The 22,203-nt window shown below is 43.1% G+C and overlaps 1 protein-coding gene across 1 annotated transcript in view; it reads left to right on the top strand.

Moving 5' to 3' along the window:
- Positions 1-18,595, top strand: part of LOC106562775 (GRAM domain-containing protein 2A) — a 35,700-nt gene extending 17,105 nt beyond the window's left edge. Inside the window, exons 3-12 of the mRNA XM_045689544.2 lie at positions 3,352-3,403; positions 4,776-4,848; positions 5,972-6,075; positions 8,263-8,361; positions 9,266-9,337; positions 9,709-9,768; positions 13,898-14,075; positions 16,258-16,351; positions 16,877-16,981; positions 17,194-18,595. Coding sequence (XP_045545500.2) covers positions 3,352-3,403; positions 4,776-4,848; positions 5,972-6,075; positions 8,263-8,361; positions 9,266-9,337; positions 9,709-9,768; positions 13,898-14,075; positions 16,258-16,351; positions 16,877-16,981; positions 17,194-17,197 — 841 coding nt within the window. The 3' untranslated portion in view covers positions 17,198-18,595. The remainder of the gene's footprint in view (positions 1-3,351; positions 3,404-4,775; positions 4,849-5,971; positions 6,076-8,262; positions 8,362-9,265; positions 9,338-9,708; positions 9,769-13,897; positions 14,076-16,257; positions 16,352-16,876; positions 16,982-17,193) is intronic.
- Positions 18,596-22,203: the final 3,608 nt, after the last annotated feature.

Here is a 22,203-nt window from a genome sequence, read left to right as displayed (position 1 = left end):
GTTATTTAAAGTCAGCAACTGACTAGAAAATCTCTCCGTTGGATCAAATCAAAAACTGATCCTAAAGACAAAACCGGTCAACAATGCAGCCCAGTTGACCAGGATTGTGCACATCCATACTCAAACTCAACCTCATTGTACTACAGTACTTGTGCAACAGACTGCCTACTGATTTCAGCTTGCAGTAGGCGATGGTCTCACTAGCCCCGGGGACATGCGGCCCCTTTCCTCTCACAGCCATGGTGCTCAGCTGCAAGCAGGATCTATTTTCTCTCCTCACAAACCCCACAGGATGTCTTAACACCTCTCAACTCTCCCTGCTGCTCAACTAGAATGAACCAGCAGAATCAACTAGAATGAACCAGCAGAATGAACCAGCAGAATCAACTAGAATGAACCAGCAGAATCAACTAGAATGAACCAGCAGAATCAACTAGAATGAACCAGCAGAATCAACTAGCAGAATCAACTAGAATGAACCAGCAGAATCAACTAGAATGAACCAGCAGAATCAACTAGAATGAACCAGCAGAATCAACTAGAATGAACCAGCAGAATCAACTAGAATGAACCAGCAGAATCAACTAGAATGAACCAGCAGAATCAACTAGAATGAACCAGCAGAATCAACTAGAATGAACCAGCAGAATCAACTAGAATGAACCAGCAGAATCAACCAGCAGAATCAACTAGAATGAACCAGCAGAATCAACTAGAATGAACCAGCAGAATCAACTAGAATGAACCAGCAGAATCAACTAGAATGAACCAGCAGAATCAACTAGAATGAACCAGCAGAATCAACTAGAATGAACCAGCAGAATGAACCAGCAGAATCGACTAGAATGAACCAGCAGAATCGACTAGAATGAACCAGCAGAATGGACTAGAATGAACCAGCAGAATGGACTAGAATCAACCAGCAGAATCAACCAGCAGAATGAACCAGCAGAATCAACTAGAATGAAGCAGCAGAATCAACTAGAATGAACCAGCAGAATCAACTAGAATGAACCAGCAGAATGAACCAGCAGAATCAACTAGAATGAACCAGCAGAATCAACCAGCAGAATCAACTAGAATGAACCAGCAGAATCAACTAGAATGAACCAGCAGAATCAACTAGAATGAACCAGCAGAATCAACTAGAATGAACCAGCAGAATCAACTAGAATGAACCAGCAGAATGAACCAGCAGAATCAACTAGAATGAACCAGCAGAATCGACTAGAATCAACCAGCAGAATGGACTAGAATCAACCAGCAGAATGGACTAGAATCAACCAGCAGAATCAACCAGCAGAATGAACCAGCAGAATCAACTAGAATGAAGCAGCAGAATCAACTAGAATGAACCAGCAGAATCAACTAGAATGAATCAACTAGAATGAACCAGCAGAATCAACTAGAATGAACCAGCAGAATCAACTAGAATGAACCAGCAGAATGAACCAGCAGATATAGACACACACTTTATTTCTACACTGAGGGTGGATGGATGGATGAAAAGCCTTGCTCATTCAACATTTTGCAGTATAGCTACTGTATAAACCAGCACGCCGATTTGATTTGAGGGTTTTCCATGAATTTTGTTTAGCTTGTTGTATGTTTGTATTCACATAATAACAGGTAGTTTGTTAAAGTAGGTCAGAGTTGAGAGTACCGTGATGTCTCATGGGCAGTTGTTGGTGTATTGGTATATATTGGTGTGTATGAATCAATGATTTATATATACACGCCTTAGACTGTTGACAACATGTAAACTATATATTGTCTCCAATGTTTATTGATAACATTCATACATTTGCACTATGAGCACTTGTCTCACACATATTGTTAGTTGTTGGTTAGCTAGCGAATCTTAGCCATATTAGCATAGACGTGACATCAGTCAAAACACCTCAAAACAAGACATGTTATCAAGAACAGAATAAAACTAGCTGAAATGAGCCACCTACGATTCCCCTCATGGCAGCTTCTTCTTATTGTTGCTAGCTATCTGCACATCCAGAATTGCAACAACACAGACTTCTGCCCCATTGAAGCGTGCACATCCTTTTCGTGACGTTGTCAGCTAACACGTCTATGCATAGCATCAACAATCCAGGGTTTATATACATCATTGGTATGAATACACCAGTCTCAGGGCTGTTTCTACCTCAGAGGTTTGATAGAACAAGATCTATATTAGTAGCCTGCTAACTAGCTAAATGTCCCCTAAGATAACAATGTGATCAACCTTTCTGGGAGCCCCTCTCTTTCTTTATAAAGGCGTCCGCATGCTTCCCAGCAGAAACAGCTCAGAAGAGTTTGTGCATATATTATGACAACATTTGATGACGTTTTTGTTCGTTTTGGACTTCGGTAAGGGTTTTCTTGGCTGTTCAGGCACACCACATTTTTTCTTGATGCAAGCCGAAGCCAGTAGCCGAAGCCTCGCGGGAACACTCGTTTGGTTTGGATAGCGGAACTGAAGCATGCTGACGTCTCGCTCTCTCTCGCGCTCTCTTTCAATTTAAGGGCTTTATTGGCATGGGAAACAAATGTAAACATTGCCAACGCAAGTGAAGTAGATAATAAACAAAAGTAAAATAAACAATAAAAATGAACAGTAAACATTACACTCCCAAAAGTTCCTAAACAATAAAGACATTTCAAATGCCATATTATGTGTGAATAGTTAAAGTACAAAAGGGAAAATAAATCAACATAAATATGGGTTGTATTTGCAATGTGTGTGTGTTTGCTTGCTTGCACACATGTTTGTGCTTGTACTCATGCTTGCCAGTCAGATGTACGAAAGAGTGTGTGTGTGTGGGGGGCACTGAGTTTCCATAATGTAACTAGTCAGCCCAGTTTTATTAAAGCACATTCACCTCCCTTTATGTATGGTCGTGTTTGTGTGGTCGCGTAGTGTTTGTTTCTGTTTGATTGAGTGAGATACCATTTGTCTGCTGTCACGTCTGCTTCCCTTCTCTACAGTCCTGCACATGTTTGTCTGGTAGCCGACCCTGAACCATGCCGACATTACTGTCATAAACAGCAGACAAATATACACTACTACTGTTTGATTTGATGCTGAGGTCAGAGTTCACAGATTACAGTTGGATCAGATTATAGTTGAAATGTCTCACTATTCTCCAACAAGATTAAGATCAAACAAATGATCCAATAGGTGTTAATGAGATCAATATAAGCCCTGTGGACCAGTGGAAAAGCTACATCACCATGATATTCACGATAGTGTTTAGTTGAGTCTATGTCTCTAAACAAACAGTCACTGGCCTGATATATTAAAACACTAGAAGATGTCTTCTTTTCACACCATTTCCTTCTTAATTTCCTTCACAGGTTGATTGACGACCTATCATATGAAGATGTGAAGAAATGCTACAGGGGTTCGGTGAGTAGCAGGTTTCCTTTCTAATGTATTATAGATCATGTCTGTACCTTATTGATTTTGCATCTTGCCTAACAAAGATAAGCCAATTACAGCCAAGTTGGATGCAGGCCAAGCCAATTGTCTATTTCCTATCAGAGTTAAATTCTACACTTTATATTGGTTGACCCTTACCTCTCATATGTACTGCACATTCTGGAATAACGTTCATTTGACCTTTTTATGCACAATTAATATGCACTGACTGATTTTAAGACCTGTGTGACAGTGAACCCAGTCATTGCTTGCTTTTAGGAGTGGTCCTTTGAAGAGTTTCCTAGTATCGAGGGTGGCCAAGGCTAAGCTACAATTTAAACGAGGCATTGCGATCCTGAAATACAAACATGTATTAGATCTGTCTATAGACTTAGACAGATCAAGGTTTGATAGTAGCCTTGAGACTCTATTAAACATCCCACCTCGCTAATCCAGCCCCAACAACTGATTATCTCCAGCCATTAAGATGTAGTACCGGTGATTTGATTGTATTCTTCAGGCTCAGAACTCAACGGTTATTCAATAGGTGAGGAGGTCATCCATTAACTCAAACACACTCTCTTTTGGCGAGATCAGCAGGCCATCATGCCAGATTAAAGGAACTGTACCGTAGCTGCGATTATTATCTCCATGTCTCCCAAAGGGGAATATTAAGTAGAGCTGCTGAGCCCCACAGTCACACCAGCTGGCTGCAGATATTAACAGGGGTGACAGTTCTGACTGTCTCATGTGCTTGGTGAGAGAGGATGGAGGGGGTGGTGCCTGTGGGCAGCAGGCTGTTATCAAGACAAGGATAGGAGGGTAAGGAGGCGGCAGCATGGGTTGGGCTGGCATGGTGTGAGCATAGGGGGGAGTCACTGTGCACTGTCGTGTTGAAACAGCAAGAGAGAGGCAGGAAGGGAGGACTCAGGGTGTCGGTGTCTGTGGCTGAGAAGGGCAGTGTATGAGAGTGTGTGTGGTCGGGTTTCAGACCAGTGTTGAAGGGTGAGAGAAAAAGAGAAAGGGCTCAGTGATGGTCTGAGGTGCACACTGTGTCGGACCGGAGTGGTGTGTGTGTGTGTCTGTCTAACGGAGAACTGCCCCCTCAAACCTGCACAAAGGACACCGGTTGACATCTGACTAGTTGGAGGACAGTCTGTGTCTTGCAGTGGGGTCCGCCACGCCGTCTGTGTGTGTGTGTGTGTGTGTGTGCGGCTGTGTGTGCGGCTCCAGCATGCTGAGTCTGGTGCAGCAGAGCTCTCGTCCTCTGAGAGAGAGTGCGGCTGCCGGTTTGCCGGTGCCGGTGGGAGGGAGGCCAGCCAAGGAACTGCTCATGACTCTGCCCTGTCCCTCTGCTCAGACTGTCAGCAAGTACAACTCGCAGTACCACAAACTCTTCCAGTGCGTTCCGAAGGACGAGATCCTAATGAAAGGTACTGTCAACAACAATGCTACATGCTAACATCTGTTGTAGTATCTCTGTATGATGTATGTTTATTTAGGTTAACATGCTAGTGACTGTAGCATGTCTGTAGCTCACTGTCTATATGCTGTGCATTGACTTCAGGCTATCGCCCTATTAGCTCCATATGCTGTGTTTATGTACCGTTAGCTAACTTGCTAGCTACGGTAGCATCTATTTTTTTCCCATGGCAAAAATGAAAACAAGAAACACATTTAACACTTCAGTCCTTTAAAAACCTGTTGTATGTAAAATATTGTGAGCTATAGATAGAAAATAAATACATGTGACTGGATGACAACATAATGATGTTTGTTTTCAACATTAGGGCTGTTTTCCTAAAGAAATGAAATCCACTTTGTGTTTTGTTCCCTTGCCATGATACTACAAGTATCGCAATACTGGTATCGTTCCAGCCCTAATTACTATTATTAGTAGAAGTACTTTCACTGTCAAATGTTGTCTACAATAAGTATATACTTTCTCTTATGTTTCTGTCCCCACATACTGTATGAGTTTTAGTCATTTCAGTTTTGGTTTTGGAACTCTATGTGCTACTCAGTGTGTTTGAAACCATCTTTTTGAGTCTCTGGAAAGGATTTCTGGTAATGGTTTCTGGTAAGGGTAACCAGCCCTCAGGCCCTGAATAGGAAGTTGTATGGTTTGAGGTCAGGTTATGCAGATTAGGTCAGGGTTGGGTTTCCCAAAAGCTTCGTAGCACTAAGATCAACTTTCGTCCATTTAGATTCAATGGAATTAAGATGATCATAGTGCTACAATGCTTTTGGGAAACCCAGCCCTGTTCTATTTTAGACTGATGATGGTAAATACAGTTTTGATCTGTTTAACTGATATGTACGTACCAGTTACTTTATTCAATGCCTATGAACCTATTTTAGAAGCATCTATAGGCCAAGTCAAAGACACATGAGCTATAATTATATATAATATATGCCGTTTAGCAAACGCTTTTACCCAAAGCCACTTAGTCATGTGTGCATACATTTTTAGTGAGAAGCTACAAACAGTGTTAGCAATGTCCTTGTCTTGAGTTAGCAGCTACTTTTAACCTGTTTATGTCTCCTCTCCCTCAGTATACTCCTGCGCTCTGCTCCGAGACATCCTGCTGCAAGGCCGTCTTTATATCTCCAGAAACTGGCTGTGTTTCTATGCCAACCTCTTTGGCAAGGACATCAAGGTAAGTCAAGGCCTGGCAGATAATAGACAGATCGTCAATAATGAATAATATATGACACTTTTATCTGAGTGCATACATCTTAGAATGTGTGACCCCAGCTGGAACAAACCCACAACCCTGACATTGCTAGCACCACACTAATACCAACTGAGCCACACAGGACCGCAGGACCCTCGATGGACAGACAGAGAAGTAGACAGGACCGCAGGACCCTCAATATCTAGATGGACAGACAGACAGAGAGAAGTAGGCTGAGACTTTCAAGGCCAACTATGTCACTACTCACCTTCAACCCCACTTCCAATTGGAACAATGTGCTGGGAGCTGTTAGTCAGGCAGCCGATAGAGCTGTTAGTCAGGCAGCTGATGGAGCTGTTAGTCAGGCAGCTGATAGAGCTGTTAGTCAGGCAGCTGATGGAGCTGTTAGTCAGGCAGCTGATGGAGCTGTTAGTCAGGCAGCTGATGGAGCTGTTAGTCAGGCAGCTGATAGAGCTGTTAGTCAGGCAGCTGATGGAGCTGTTAGTCAGGCAGCTGATAGAGCTGTTAGTCAGGCAGCTGATAGAGCTGTTAGTCAGGCAGCTGATGGAGCTGTTAGTCAGGCAGCTGATGGAGCTGTTAGTCAGGCAGCTGATGGAGCTGTTAGTCAGGCAGCTGACGGAGCTGTTAGTCAGGCAGCTGATGGAGCTGTTAGTCAGGCAGCCGATAGAGCTGTTAGTCAGGCAGCTGATGGAGCTGTTAGTCAGGCAGCTGATGGAGCTGTTAGTCAGGCAGCTGACGGAGCTGTTAGTCAGGCAGCTGACGGAGCTGTTAGTCAGGCAGCTGACGGAGCTGTTAGTCAGGCAGCTGACGGAGCTGTTAGTCAGGCAGCTGACGGAGCTGTTAGTCAGGCAGCTGACGGAGCTGTTAGTCAGGCAGCTGACGGAGCTGTTAGTCAGGCAGCCGACGGAGCTGTTAGTCAGGCAGCCGACGGAGCTGTTAGTCAGGCAGCCGACGGAGCTGTTAGTCTGTCAGCCGACGGAGCTGTTAGTCTGTCAGCCGACGGAGCTGCTAGCCAGGCAGCCGACGGAGCTGCTAGCCAGGCAGCCGACGGAGCTGCTAGCCAGGCAGCCGATGTCCATGAGCAAATCATTTGCGCCCAATCAAATCAAAGTGTGCGTGCGTGCAGGTTTTCAGTGAATTTATGTAAATCATGAAGCTCATCTGCAGTGCAGGAAAATTCTCAGCAACAAAAGAGTGATCAAATTAAGACCCGGCACCTGTCTCTGGCTCTCTGGCCTGCAATAAGCTCGTTAGTCAGAGTGTGTCTGGCCCAGTATGTCCCCCGTGTCTGGCCCAGTATGTCCCCCGTGTCTGGCCCAGTATGTCCCCCGTGTCTGGCCCAGTATGTCCCCCGTGTCTGGCCCAGTATGTCCCCTGTGTCTGGCCCAGTATGTCCCCCGTGTCTGGCCCACTATGTCCCCCCGTGTCTGGCCCACTATGTCCCCCCGTGTCTGGCCCACTATGTCCCCCCGTGTCTGGCCCAGTATGTCCCCCCGTGTCTGGCCCAGTATGTCCCCCCGTGTCTGGCCCAGTATGTCCCCCCGTCTCTGGCCCAGTATGTCCCCCCGTGTCTGGCCCAGTATGTCCCCCCGTGTCTGGCCCAGTATGTCCCCCCGTGTCTGGCCCAGTATGTCCCCCCGTGTCTGGCCCAGTATGTCCCCCCGTGTCTGGCCCAGTATGTCCCCCCGTGTCTGGCCCAGTATGTCCCCCCGTGTCTGGCCCAGTATGTCCCCCCGTGTCTGGCCCAGTATGTCCCCCCGTGTCTGGCCCAGTTAGTCCCCCCGTGTCTGGCCCAGTTAGTCCCCCCGTGTCTGGCCCAGTTAGTCCCCCTGTGTCTGGCCCAGTTAGTCCCCCCGTGTCTGGCCCAGTTAGTCCCCCCGTGTCTGGCCCAGTTAGTCCCCCCGTGTCTGGCCCAGTATGTCCCCCCGTGTCTGGCCCAGTATGTCCCCCCGTGTCTGGCCCAGTATGTCCCCCCGTGTCTGGCCCAGTATGTCCCCCCGCGTCTGGCCCAGTTAGTCCCCCGCGTCTGGTCCAGTTAGCCCCCCGCGTCTGGTCCAGTTAGCCCCCCGCGTCTGGTCCAGTTAGTCCCCCTCTCTACAAGGTATAATATTGTGTTCTCTTTTTTCCCACCTCTTTCCCCCATCATAGGTTGCTATCCCCGTGGTCTCTGTGAGGCTGGTAAAGAAGCACAAAACAGCAGGTCTGGTGCCCAACGGCCTAGCCATCACCACAGATACCAGTCAGAAGGTGAGCGTTAGCCTCTTAGCGCTTCTGGGCACAGTGAATGGAAACACAGCTAACTGGCATTAGCGCCACACCACGTTCTTTCCACCAACCACAGGTAGATGGAAAATAAACAACACCTCATGCTAACATGCTAAGCTAATGCAAGTCAGCACATGGTTCGGTAACACTGAAAGGGTGTCAAGGTCACAGTCTATTTTGGTAGTGTCCCTTCTTGGTTCCTCTCCAGTGTGTGGGAGAGAACGGTTCACCTGCCTGCCTGCTCCTTTACATCGGAGCAAATGTCTGGAAAATGTTTCTTATTGCTCTGTAATCTTAGTGTGTTGTGAAGTCTGTTGTGAATGTATTGTAATGTTTTTAAAATTGGATAACTGGCTTAATTTTGCTGGACCCCAGGAAGAGTAGCAGCAAATGGGGATCCATAATATATACAAATACAAATCTTTAATTTCTGATATTTTATGACTGTCTATTGTCTGGTAAGTGATTTAAGGATTCATACACTCTCATTGAAAATTATTTATGAAAGAGTGGTGTTTTCAGTAGAGGTACAGTACAGACACCATGTAAGAGGAATGAAATATCACTATGTCAATTTACTAGATTAAGCCGTAATCTGTCAAATATAAACCGTGGTAGATTGAGTTACTGTTCACAATAACTATTTAGAAAAAATTGCATTCCTGGTAATGAGTTGATGTCCTAATGGATCTTATAAATCTTCCTGACATCGGTTTTATGAGCACATGATGAAATGCTTAATACATGTGTTTACATGTGTGCATGCATGAGTGTGAGCGTACGTGCGTGTGTATGCTTTCATTCACATTTGAATTGGCTAACGCTCTTTCTCTCCCTCACTCTCTCCCTCGCTCTCTCTCTCTCCCCCTGTCCGTCCGTCCTGCAGTATGTCTTTGTGTCTCTGCTGTCCAGAGACAGTGTGTATGACGTGCTCCGGAGGATCTGCACACACCTCCAGGTCAGAGAACACACACACACTCATCCAACCACACACACTGGCTACCACTACACACGCACACACACACACACACACTGGCTATCACTACACACACACCTCCAGGTCAGAGAACACACACACACTCACACACACTGGCTACCACTACACACACACCTCCAGGTCAGAGAACACACACACAGTCACCCACACACAACCACACACACTGGCTACGAACTACACACACACATCCAGGTCAGAGAACACACACCACACACACACATCTACCACTGAACCAGCTCACTCCCACATCAACAGGTCTATTGGCCTTAAAAGTGTACAGATTGTAAAATAGTGTACTGAATATTTCCCATATCTCATCGTTCCCTCTCCAGGTCAATGGGAAGAGTCTGAGCTTGAAACACTACATGGAGGTTCCCCATACCTTATCTCTGGTAAGTAAGCTTTGGACTCTAGCCCCTCACTCCAGACTGATCCCTGTCTCTTATTGGTTAGAACATTGACCAACTCCAGACTGATCCCTGTCTCTTATTGGTTAGAACATTGACCAACTCCAGACTGATCCCTGTCTCTTATTGGTTAGAACATTGACCAACTCCAGACTGATCACTGTCTCTTATTGGTTAGAACATTGACCAACTCCAGACTGATCACTGTCTCTTATTGGTTAGAACATTGACCAACTCCAGACTGATCCATGTCTCTTATTGGTTAGAGTATTGACCAACCATAATGTACACAAATACAACATGAATCACATTATTATTATGAACAGTACTGACGTCAAATGGGAGAATCAAGGACACGGGTGGTTCCTAATGATGTGAGAATCTCGCTAGTGTTTACAGAACAACTGGTTCTGCGAGATTAGGATCAGGATTTCCAATTGTAACAGTAAGCAACTGTAACAAAATGGATCACTGCAGTGTAGACGTTATTATGAGTACATGTTGCATGGATTGCTAAGGCATAAGAATATGAAAGTGTGTATTCTTATTTTAGATGTATGTAGTTCTGTACCTGTCTATTAATGATATATATTATATCATTTTATGTAGTTCTGTCCTTCAGCTGTAATTGTCTAACAAAGTTATGTATTATGTCGGCGGGGAGAAACTGCGGCCCTTTATGATGAATTCAGATTTTATGTGGCCCCCACCCCCATCAAAGTTGCCTATCCCTAGTCTACTTCATTTCTGGATTTAGTTAATGTATTATTTAATGTCTTAGTTAACGGCTTAGTTAATGTCTTAGTTAATGTCTTAAGGTCTTAGTTAATATCTTAGCTAATGTCTTAGTTAATGTCTTAGTTAATGTCTTAGCTAATGTCTTAGTTAATGTCTTAGCTAATATCTTAGTTAATGTCTTAGCTAATGTCTTAGCTAATGTCGTAGTTAATGTCGTAGTTAATGTCTTAGTTAATGTCTTAGTTAATATCTTAGCTAATGTCTTAGTTAATGTCTTAGTTAATATCTTAGCTAATGTCTTAGCTAATGTCTTAGCTAATGTCGTAGTTAATGTCTTAGCTAATGACTTAGCTAATGTCTTAGCTAATGTCTTAGCTAATGTCTTAGCTAATGTCTTAGCTAATGTCTTAGCTAATGTCTTAGCTAATGTCTTAGTTAATGTCTTAGTTAATGTCTTAGTTAATGTCTTAGCTAATGTCTTAGCTAATGTCTTAGCTAATGTCTTAGTTAATGTCTTCATTAATGACTTGTGATGAATAACGCAGGAACTACAGTATTTCAAAAGATAACGATAGTTTCAGAATCTCCATTATTGGGGTAACGTCTGTGTCATAACCTATAAGACGTGTTTGGGGTAACGTCTGTGTCATAACCAATAAGACGTGTTTGGGGTAACGTCTGTGTCATAACCTATAAGACATTCTGTTTTTCCTTGTGTTGCTGCTCCTCCACTAAACACAGAACCATTAGCAGTGCTGTGCTTTGTGTCAAATTGATTTTCTACTGAAGTAACATCTATTAGCCCGTGGTTAAGATAAGAAGTCTGTTGTGATTAACAAGGAAATCGCCGGTCTGAATATCAAGCTGACTCACAAGCTATAAAGCTGTACTATCTACAATCTGAGTCTGTAATTGCAGTCATTCGAATGCAGCTGTTACAATGAAAACCAAAACAGAAAGGATGTGTGTGTCTTACTGCTGTATCCTACTGCTGTGTTCCACCCTTCTGTCCTACTACTGTGTCCTACTTTGGTGTTCCACCTGCTGTCCTACTGCTGTGTCCTACTGCTGTGTTCCACCCTTCTGTCCTACTACTGTGTCCTACTTTGGTGTTCCACCTGCTGTCCTACTGCTGTGTCCTACTGCTGTGTTCCACCCTTCTGTCCTACTACTGTGTCCTACTTTGGTGTTCCACCTGCTGTCCTACTGCTGTGTCCTACTGCTGTGTTCCACCCGCTGTCCTACTGCTGCGCCCTACTGCTACTCTATTAGTGTAATAATGAGTAATCATAATAAATAATTAATGTTTTTCTAAAGTGTATGTACTGTATTTGTTAGGAATCAATATCCATATGTAACCTTGTCTCTAGATATGTGTAAGAGTAGGCTGACCCAAGTCTGCCATGGCCATGCCCCTCTGTGACCTTCAACAATGACCTTATCAATGACTTCCTGGAAAAAAATGGAAGTAATCAATATTTGGTTCATTGTTGTCTGACTCTTACTCTGTCTCAATGACTTTCTCCTGAGTGGGCCCACACGATGCAGCCATCTTGTATGACAGTTGATCTTCGTAACATATGAACGTAATATGTATTAATAATGTATAGTTCATATGTCATAGATTGATTATGGATGGATGGCTATAGGTATGTTCAGTACCAGTCAAAAGTTTTAGAACACTTACTCATTCAAGGGTTTTTCTTTATTTTTACTATTTTCTACATTGTAGAATAATAGTCAAAACATCAAAAATATGAAATAACATATGAAATCATGTAGTAACCAAAAAGTTTTAAATCAGAATATATTTGAGATTCTTCAAAGTAGCCACCCTTTGCCTTAATGACTGCTTTGCACACTCTTGGCATTCTCTCAACCAGCTTAATGAGGTAGTCACCTGGAATGCATTTCAATTAACAGGTGTGCCTTGCTAAAAGTTAATTTGTTGAATTTCTTTCCTTAATGCGTTTGAGCCAATCAGTTGTGTTGTGAGATGGTAGGGGTGGTATACAGAAGATAGCCCTATTTGGTAAAAGACCAAGTCCATATTATGGCAAGAACATCTCAAATAAGCAAAGAGAAATGACAGTCCATCATTACTTTAAGACATGAAGGTCAGTCAATCTGGAAAATTTCAAGAACTTTTAATGTTTCTTCAAGTGCAGTCGCAAAAACCATCAAGCGCTATGATGAAACTGGCTCTCATGAGGACCGCCACAGGAAAGGAAGACCCAGAGTTACCTCTGCTGTAGAGGATAACTTCATTAGTTACCAGCCTCAGAAATCAGCAATTAACTGCACCACAGATTGCACCTCACAGAGTTAAAGTAACAGACGCATCTCAACATCAACTGTTCAGAGGAGACGGTGTGAATCAGGCCTTCATGGTCAAATTGCTGCAAAGAAACCACTACTAAAGGACACCAATAAGAAGAAGAGACTTGCTTGGGCCAAGAAACACGAGCAATTGACATTAGACCGGTGGAAATCTGTAATTTGGTCTGATGAGTCCAAATTTGAGATTTTTGGTTCCAACCGCCGTGTCTTTGTAAGACGCAGAGTAGGTGAACAGATGATCTCCACATGTGTGGTTCCGACTGTGAAGCATGGAGGTGTGATGGTGTTGGGGGTGCTTTGCTGGTGACACTGGTGAGTTATTTAGAATTCAAAGCACACTTAACCAGCATGGCTATCACAGCATTCTGCAATGATACGCCATCCCATCTGATTTGCGCTTAGTGGGACTATCATTTGTTTTTCAACAGGACAATAACCCAACACACCTCCAGGCTGTGCAAGGGCTATTTGACCAATAAATAGAGTGATGGAGTGCTGCATCAGATGACCTGGCCGCCACAATCCCCCGACCTCAACCCAATTGAGATGGTTTGGGATGAGTTGGACCACAGAGTGAAGGAAAAGCAGCCAACAAGTGCTCAGCATATATGGGAACTTCTAAAAGACTGTTGGAAAAGCATTCCAGGTGACTACCTCATGAAGCTGGTTGAGAGAATGCAAAGCTGTCATTAAGGCAAAGGGTGACTACTTTGAAGAATCTAAAATATATTTAGATTTTTTTAGCACTTGTGTTATTTCATAGTTTTGATGTCTTCACTATTATTCTAAAATGTAGAAAATAGTTTAAAAAAAATAAAAAACCTTGAATGACTAGGTGTGTCCAAAATTTTGACTGTTACTGTAGATAAACTATGCAGCATTGAGAGAGTGGAACACTTTCTTTGCTGAAGATTTGGTCAATTCAGATCAATAATGCCTCGCACATCTCTGATTTAGAGGGGTTGGGTTAAATGCGGAAGACACATTTCAGTTGGACAACTGACTAAGTATCCCCCTTTCCTTTCTATACCTCCAGGATGAGTTCCCAGTGGCGGATGAGTTCCCGGGGGCGGATGAGTATCCTCCGGTGCTGAAGTGGAGGAGAAAACCCTCGGTGGTGTCCGTGTCCTCGTCCCTCCCTGACCTCCTGGGTAGCTCCACCGGTAGCCTGACTGCGGTGGACTCCTCCTTCCAGACAGACCAGCCTCTGGAAGGTGAAAAGGGAGGACAACCTAGCCTGGACCAACATTGGTTTATGCTGTATTATAGCCAACTCTTGTTTGGCATCAGAATGACCGTAGGGGTTTGGCAAGACGACACAAGCAGATCTGGGACCAGGCTAGGGACAACCTATTTTTCGTGTATTTAATTTCACAAAGGATGACAAACTGACAGATACAATGGCGAACACAGCATTTCTCATGAATAGCATAATATAATAGCCATATCTATTGAGGCTCTGCCACATGAGGTGAGCTCTGCGTTTTTTCTGGTGCATTAAGAGATTGGAGGTGTTCAGTTTTGTCCACTCCTGGCCGGAGTTATCCATTGATGTTAGCCGGCGGGGGCTGGGCCATCACGTTTGCAGAATGTTCAAATCCCTGATTATGTGTAGGAGGGGAACTGGGAAGGGAGAGTTGTGTTTGGATGGGCACAACCCTCTTATGCAATACAGGATTAAGCACCAAATGGAGATTTTAGCATGTAGGGACTTGCTCTGTCCTTCTACTCTGTCCTGCTACTGTGTCCTGCTACTGTACCCTACTGAACCCTGCTACTGTGCCCTACTGAACCCTACTACTGTGTCCTGCTACTGTGTCCTGCTACTGTGTCCTGCTACTGTGTCCTGCTACTGTGTCCTGCTACTGTGTCCTATTACTGTGTCCTGCTACTGTACCCTACTACTGTACCCTGCTACTGTGCCCTACTGAACCCTGCTACTGTACCCTACTACTGTACCCTGCTACTGTGCCCTACTGAACCCTGCTACTGTGTCCTGCTACTGTGTCCTACTACTGAGCCCTACAGTACCCTACTACTGTGCTCTACTGAACCCTACTACTGTATCCTACTGAACCCTGCTACTGTACCCTACTACTGTGCCCTACTGTACCCTACAACTGTGCCCTACTACTGTATCCTACTACTGTGCCCTACAGTACCCTACTACTGTGCTCTACTGAACCCTACTACTGTACCCTACTGAACCCTACTGCTGTACCTTACAAACTGTACTCTACTACTGTACCCTACTACTGAACACTACTACTGTGCCCTACTGAACCCTACTGCTGTACCCTATTACTGAACCCTACTACTGTACCCTATTACTGAACCCTACTGAACCCTACTACTGTACCCTACTGAACCCTACTGCTGTACCCTATTACTGAACCCTACCACTGTACCCTATTACTGAACCCTACCACTGTACCCTATTACTGAACCCTACTACTGTACCCTACTGAACCCTACTGCTGTACCTTACAAACTGTACTCTACTACTGTACCCTATTACTGAACCCTACTACTGTGCCCTACTGAACCCTACTGCTGTACCCTATTACCGAACCCTACTACTGTGCCCTACTGAACCCTACTGCTGTACCTTACAAACTGCACCCTACTGCTGTACCCTACTGTTGGCTACATTTAGATGATCTGAAAGAGACTAGAATAAACTGCCCAGTTATGTATACAGTACATAACACTACTATTGTCTCATAATTGTGACGTCTGTATGCAGGCTTTACTATGAGATATACGACGGGTTTCCCAAACAGCCTCATTTTTTTTGGGGGGGGGGGGCATAAACGACTGTAAAAACGCCAGCAAATCCCCTCCAAGTGATTTTAATTTGGGAAATCTGTTCCAAAGTATTCCCACGCATTATAGAGATTTATTATATAAACAAATTTAAGCAAGGTTTGAAATTATTGTTTTAGTCAAATATTATCTGTTTGGTCTTCTTGCGGTCAATTTGCAGTCTACATGATTAGTCATAATGTTCCGGCCCCCTGAACATAGTGGACTTTTTCCATATTTCATATTTGTTTAAGATGTGTTTACTATGACGTAACTGTCTGGGGTTGCAAAAGAGTTGGAAAACCTGAGTGTAGATTGATCAAATTAAAACTTTGACCCACAATACTTTTGCACAGCCAGATGTGGTCACATATATATTAGCGTCATTGCACTTTACAATGAAGTGCAATGGAGCAGAATGTTCAGGGGATTTTTTCTTTTCAAAACTGGTTGAATGGCTCATTTTACCCCGTAGGCACCTGCAACTTACCACAATATATTTGATGGCATCTGTAAGCAACAATACACTATCACCTACGTAGTCTATTAGATGGCTATATTAATGTGTGTGTGTGTGTGTGTGTGTTGTAGACCGGGGCTTAGAGACAGAGAAGATCCTACTAACAGAGCCTGTTCCAGAGCTGGGCCCGATGGAATATCAGCTTCTCAAGTTCTTCATCATACTGTAACTATTTCCATGCCCCACAACTGGCTTCCTCACAGCAACAATCATATCATTAGGACCATCATTGTTTTATTTGATTTTATTTCACCTTTATTTAACCAGGTAGGCTAGTTGAGAACAAGTTCTCATTTGCAACTGCGACCTGGCCAAGCTAAAGCATAGCAATTCGACACATACAACAACACAGAGTTACACATGGAATAAACAAAACATACAGTCAATAATACAGTAGAACAAAAAGTCTATATACAGTGAGTGCAAATGAGGTAAGATAAGGGAGTTAAGGCAATAAATAGTCCATGGTGGTGAAGTAATTACAATATTTACCTTGTGTTGTCGAATAAATATACATTCATTGGCAGCATTATGCTCAACATAATTTTATCTGTGAAATAAAATCTGAACAAGGCCTAATTTAATATTCTAAAATGGATATGATCACAAAAGAATCCAGTTTTACTGCCACCTAGTGTACACACACACTTGGTACATCCTAATGTCAAACCTTATTGTCCATTGCTTCAGAATCATCCTCCTCATCCTGTCTTCCTGTTACCTGGCCTTCCGTGTCTGCAGCCTGGAGCACCAGCTGTCCTTCCTCAACAACCCAACACGGCCACCCCGAGAGAGGTGAGGTGGAGCCAGACTTAACTTTAGCCAAGTGTGTGTAACTGTTTTGTCATTCTGTTTTATACTACTGATAATAATAATAGTTAGAATAAACTGTTACGTTTATTAAATTAGGATTCCACCCTCAGAAAATCCTGTTATTCAAATGTCACATTTTTGGAGGGAAAGCTATTTTACTGACAATTCTATTGTCTTTGGTCTCTTCCTCCTAGGTAAGTGCTGCTCTGCACTGTGATCCAATACCACTTGACTGTCTCCCTTTACGGATACATTCCTCTCTGTGACCACCTCCAGACTATGCAAACAGACTATTTATTTTTCAGGATTTTACTTCACTGTAGACTAAAAGAGGGCAAACCCCCCCAACTCCACCATTTTGTTGTAGGTAAGAGACATTGGCAGGTGAAAGACAATGGGCAGCCCGATTGAAGAGCCAGCAAACTACACTCAAACCAATTGTGGATGGACTGAAAAGCCCGGGATTGGTGGAAATGGCTGGGAGTCAGGACTGGGAAGGATTCTGATTGTTGGAGTTTGTCTGATGGTTTTTGAAGATTTCTGGCCATTTTTGCCAACATTAGAGTCAACTGTGTTTTTTCCCTCCTGTCAACTCAACCAGGAATGAACTACAGGACTTCAGAGAAAAGTCAAACCATTCATCTTTCAGAAATATATAAATATATGGTACTTTCAAGGAAATGATTTGGATGCATTAACACACTGACAGTGGAAGAAGCCAATATCGGCTTTACAGAATTTTAAAAAATTGCCCATATGAACTTATGAGGATCAGTCCACTATTTCAAATGTTCATCATCATCAATGAGGTCTAACTATGTTGCCATTCTAACAGGCATGTTATTCCTGGTAAACAGTGCAATACAATTTGCAAAGTATCCAGCCTAGACTGACTTTTTAAATGTTGAAATATTGTTCTTTAACTCTGTGTTATCATGACACCACAGGTATATGTTTACCAAAGTGGGTAGGATTGTACTCTTTCATGTCTGAAAAATATTGTTTAGTATAACATCTTGTCTTTTGTTTTAATTTGTATAAATGCCAGTTGTCAGCTTTGTATTGTAAGCTACCTTTAGCCAGACACAATGTGTCACAGTGAGTGATCCGTCTCCTATCTAAATACTGAACACAGTTGTCTGAATGAGTAAACAATGAAGACATTGACTGAAGTGAAAGAGATGTTTTCTTTCTTACACTCTGTAAACTTAAAAGTTAAATCTGCATTTTAGCCGGGAAGAAAACTAGCAAAAGATTTCTAGTTCTTTTACTCAGAATGTCTGAACAGATGCATTAGGAACAAACACACCCCACTTTGACGATTACAGTAATATTGTTGAGGAAACAGAGCTGCAGTATGTACGGTATACTTTACTACCATAACTTAGTATGTATTATCTGGTCTGTTTTGGGTCTAGACACATCTGCAACTATGTAAAAGTGGTCACTGATCTTCAGTCAATGGTGAAAGAACAAACTGTCCCTGTAGACACTGAGAACAGATTAACCCTGTAGCACCCCTAAACAACCCATTACAAGACTAACACTGTACAACCCAACTGTGACGGTTTCTAATAAACAGCCATTTGATCTTGAGATGGTGTCACCTTTTTGGAAAAGTCACCTGTCTTCGCCGATGCATGTACCAAGAGGTACTTTATATGTGCACCTCTTTTAGGGGCCAGCAGTATACCCCCCTGCATCCCACTGCTGGCTTGCCTCTGAAGCTAAGAAGGGTTGGTCCTGGTTGGTCCCTGGATGGGAGAACAGATGCTGCTGGAAGTGATGTTGGAGGGCCAGTAGCAGGTTCCCTTTTCTCTGGTCTAAAAAAAAAAATCCCAATGCCTCAGGGCAGTGATTGGGCATATTGTCATGTGTAGGCAGCTGTTTTTCGGATGGGATGTTAAACCGGTTTCCTGACTCTGGTCACTAAAGATTCCACAGCCCATATTGTAAGAATAGGGGTGTTAACCCCAATGTCCTGGATAAATTCCCAATCTGACCTTCATACCATCATGGCCACCTAATCATCCCCAGCTTCCAATTGGCTCATTCATCTCCCCTGTAATTTTCCCCAGGTCGTTGCTATTATCTGTGCATAGTCACTTTACCCCTACCTACACTACCATTCAAAAGTTTGGGGTCACTTAGAAATGTCCTTGTTTTTGAAAGAAAAGCCAATTTTTTTGTCCATTAAAATAACATGAAATTGATCAGAAATACAGTGTAGGCATTGTTAATGTTGTAAATGACTATTGTAGCTGGAAACGGCAGATTTTTTTTAATGGAATATCTACATAGGCGTACAGAGGCCCATTATCAGCAACCATCACTCCTGTGTTCCAATGGCACGTTGTGTTAGCTAATCCAAGTTGATCATTTTAAAAGGCTAATTGATCATTAGAAAACCCTTTTGCAGTTATGTTAGCACAGCTGAAAACTGTTGTTCTGATTAAAGAAGCAATAAAACTGGACTTCTTTAGACTAGTTGAGTATCTGGAGCATCAGAATTTGTGGGTTCGATTACAGGCTTAAAATGTCCAGAAAAATACCTTTCTTCTGAAACTCGTCAGTCTATTCTTGTTCTAAGAAATGAAGGCTATTCCATGTGAGAAATTGGCAAGAAACTGAAGATCTCGTACAACGCTGTGTACTACTCCCTTCACAGAACAGCGCAAACTGGCTCTAACCAGAATAGAAAGAGGAGTGGGAGGTCCCGGTGCACAACTGAGCAAGAGGACAAGTAAATTAGAGTTTCTAGTTTGAGAAACAGACACCTCACGTCCTCAACTGGCAGCTTCATTAAATAGTACCCACAAAATACCAGTCTCAATGTCAACAGTGAAGAGGCGACTCTGGGATGCTGGCCTTCTAGGCAAAGTTGCAAAGAAAAAGCCATATCTCAGACTGGCCAATAAAAAGAAAAGATTAAGATGGGCAAAAGAACACAAACACTGGACAGAGGAACTTTTGATGTTATTTTAATGGACAAAAAAAATATTTTCTTTCAAAAACAAGGACATTTCTAAGTGACCCCAAACTTTTGAACGGTAGTGTACATGTACAAATTACCTCAACTAACCTGTACCCCCGCACATTGACTCGGTACCGGTACCCCCTGTATGTAGCATCATTATTGTTATTTTGTGTTAATTTTTTACGTTAGTTCATTATTTAGTATATATTTCCTTAACTCTACAGTCGTGGCCAAAAGTTTTGAGAATGACACAAATATTAATTTTCACAAAGTCTGCTGCCTCAGTTTGTGTGATGGCAATTTGCATATACTCCAGAATGTTATAAAGAGTGATCAGATGAATTGCAATTAATTGCAAAGTCCCTCTTTGCATGCAAATGAACTGAATCCCCCAAAAACATTTCCACTGCATTTCAGCCCTGCAACAAAAGGACCAGCTGACATCATGTCAGTGATTCTCTCGTAAACACAGGTGTGAGTATTGACGAGGACAAGGCTGGAGATCACTCTGTCATGCTGATTGAGTTCGAATAACAGACTGGAAGCTTCAAAAGGAGGGTGGTGCTTGGAATCATTGTTTTTCCTCTGTCAACCATGGTTACCTGCAAGGAAACACGTGCCGTCATGATTGCTTTGCACAAAAAGGGCTTCATAGGCAAGGATATTGCTGCCAGTAAGATTGCACCTAAATCAACCATTTGTCGGATCATCAAGAACTTCAAGGCGAGCGGTTCAATTGTTGTGAAGAAGGCTTCAGGGCACCCAAGAAAGTCCAGCAAGCGCCAGGACCGTCTCCTAAAGTTGATTCAGCTGCGGGATCGGGGCACCACCAGTACAGAGCTTGCTCAGGAATTGCAGCAGGCAGGTGTGAGTGCATTTGCACGCACAGTGAGTTGAAGACTTTTGGAGGATGACCTGGCGTCAAGAAGGGCAGCAAAGAAACCACTTCTCTCCAGGAAAAACATCAGGGACAGACTGATATTCTGCAAAAGGTACAGGGATTGGACTGCTGAGGACTGGGGTAAAGTCATTTTCTCTGATGAATCCCCTTTCCGATTATTTGGGGCATCCGGGAAAAAGCTTGTCTGGAGAAGACGAGGTGAGCGCTACCATCAGTCCTGTGTCATGCCAACAGTAAAGCATCCTGAGACCATTCATGTGTGTGGTTGCTTCTCAGCCAAGGGAGTGGGCTCACTCACAATTTTGCCTAAGAATAAAGAATGGTACCAACACATCCTCCGAGAGCAACTTCTCCCAACCATCCAGGAACAGTTTGGTGACAAACAATGCCTTTTCCAGCATAATGGAGCACCTTGCCATAAGGCAAAAGTGATAACTAAGTGGCTCGGGGAACAACACATCAATATTTTGGGTCCATGGCCAGGAAACTCCCCAGACCTCAATCCCATTGAGAACTTGTGGTCAATCCTCAAGAGGCAGGTGGACAAACAAAAACCCACAAATTCTGACAAACTCCAAGAATTGGTTATGCAAGAATGGGCTGCCATCAGTCAGGATGTGGCCCAGAAGTTAATTGACAGCATGCCAGGGCGGATTGCAGAGTTCTTGAAAAAGAAGGGTCAACACTGCAAATATTGACTCTTTGCATCAACTTCATGTAATTGTCAATAAAAGCCTTTGACACTTATGAAATGCTTGTAATTATACTTCAGCATTCCGTAGTAACATCTGACAAAAATATCTAAAGACACTGAAGCAGCAAACTTTGAAAATTAATATTTGTGTCATTCTCAAAACTTTTGGCCACGACTGTATTTTCTTAAAACTGCATTCATTGTTGGTTAACGGCTTGTAAGTAAACATTTCACAGCAAGATCTACACCTGTTGTATTCGGTGCATGTGACAAATAAAATTTGTTTTGATTTAAATGAGAATGTGTTCATCTACTGTCAAATCTACCATTCCAGTATTTTAATAGCTATATTGTATTTACTTTGCCACCATGGCCTATTTATTGCCTTTACCTCCCTTATCTCCCCTCATTTGCTCACATTGTATATAGACTTATTTTCCTATTGTGTTATTGACTGTACGCTTGTTGTACTCCATGTGTAACTAACTTTGTGTTGTTATATGTGTCAAACTGCTTTGCTTTATCTTGGCCAGGTCGCAATTGTAAATGAGAACTTGTTCTCAACTAGCTTACCTGGTTAAATAAAGGTGAAATAAAAATAAATAAAATAAAGTCAACTTACCTGGTAAAAT

This window comes from Salmo salar, chromosome 11 (assembly GCF_965601325.2).
Source record: "Salmo salar chromosome 11, fSalSal1, whole genome shotgun sequence".
Classification (NCBI taxonomy): Eukaryota; Metazoa; Chordata; class Actinopteri; order Salmoniformes; family Salmonidae; genus Salmo; species Salmo salar.
The sequence above is the reverse complement of the archived record's forward strand: the minus strand, read 5'-3'. Positions and strand labels throughout refer to the sequence as shown.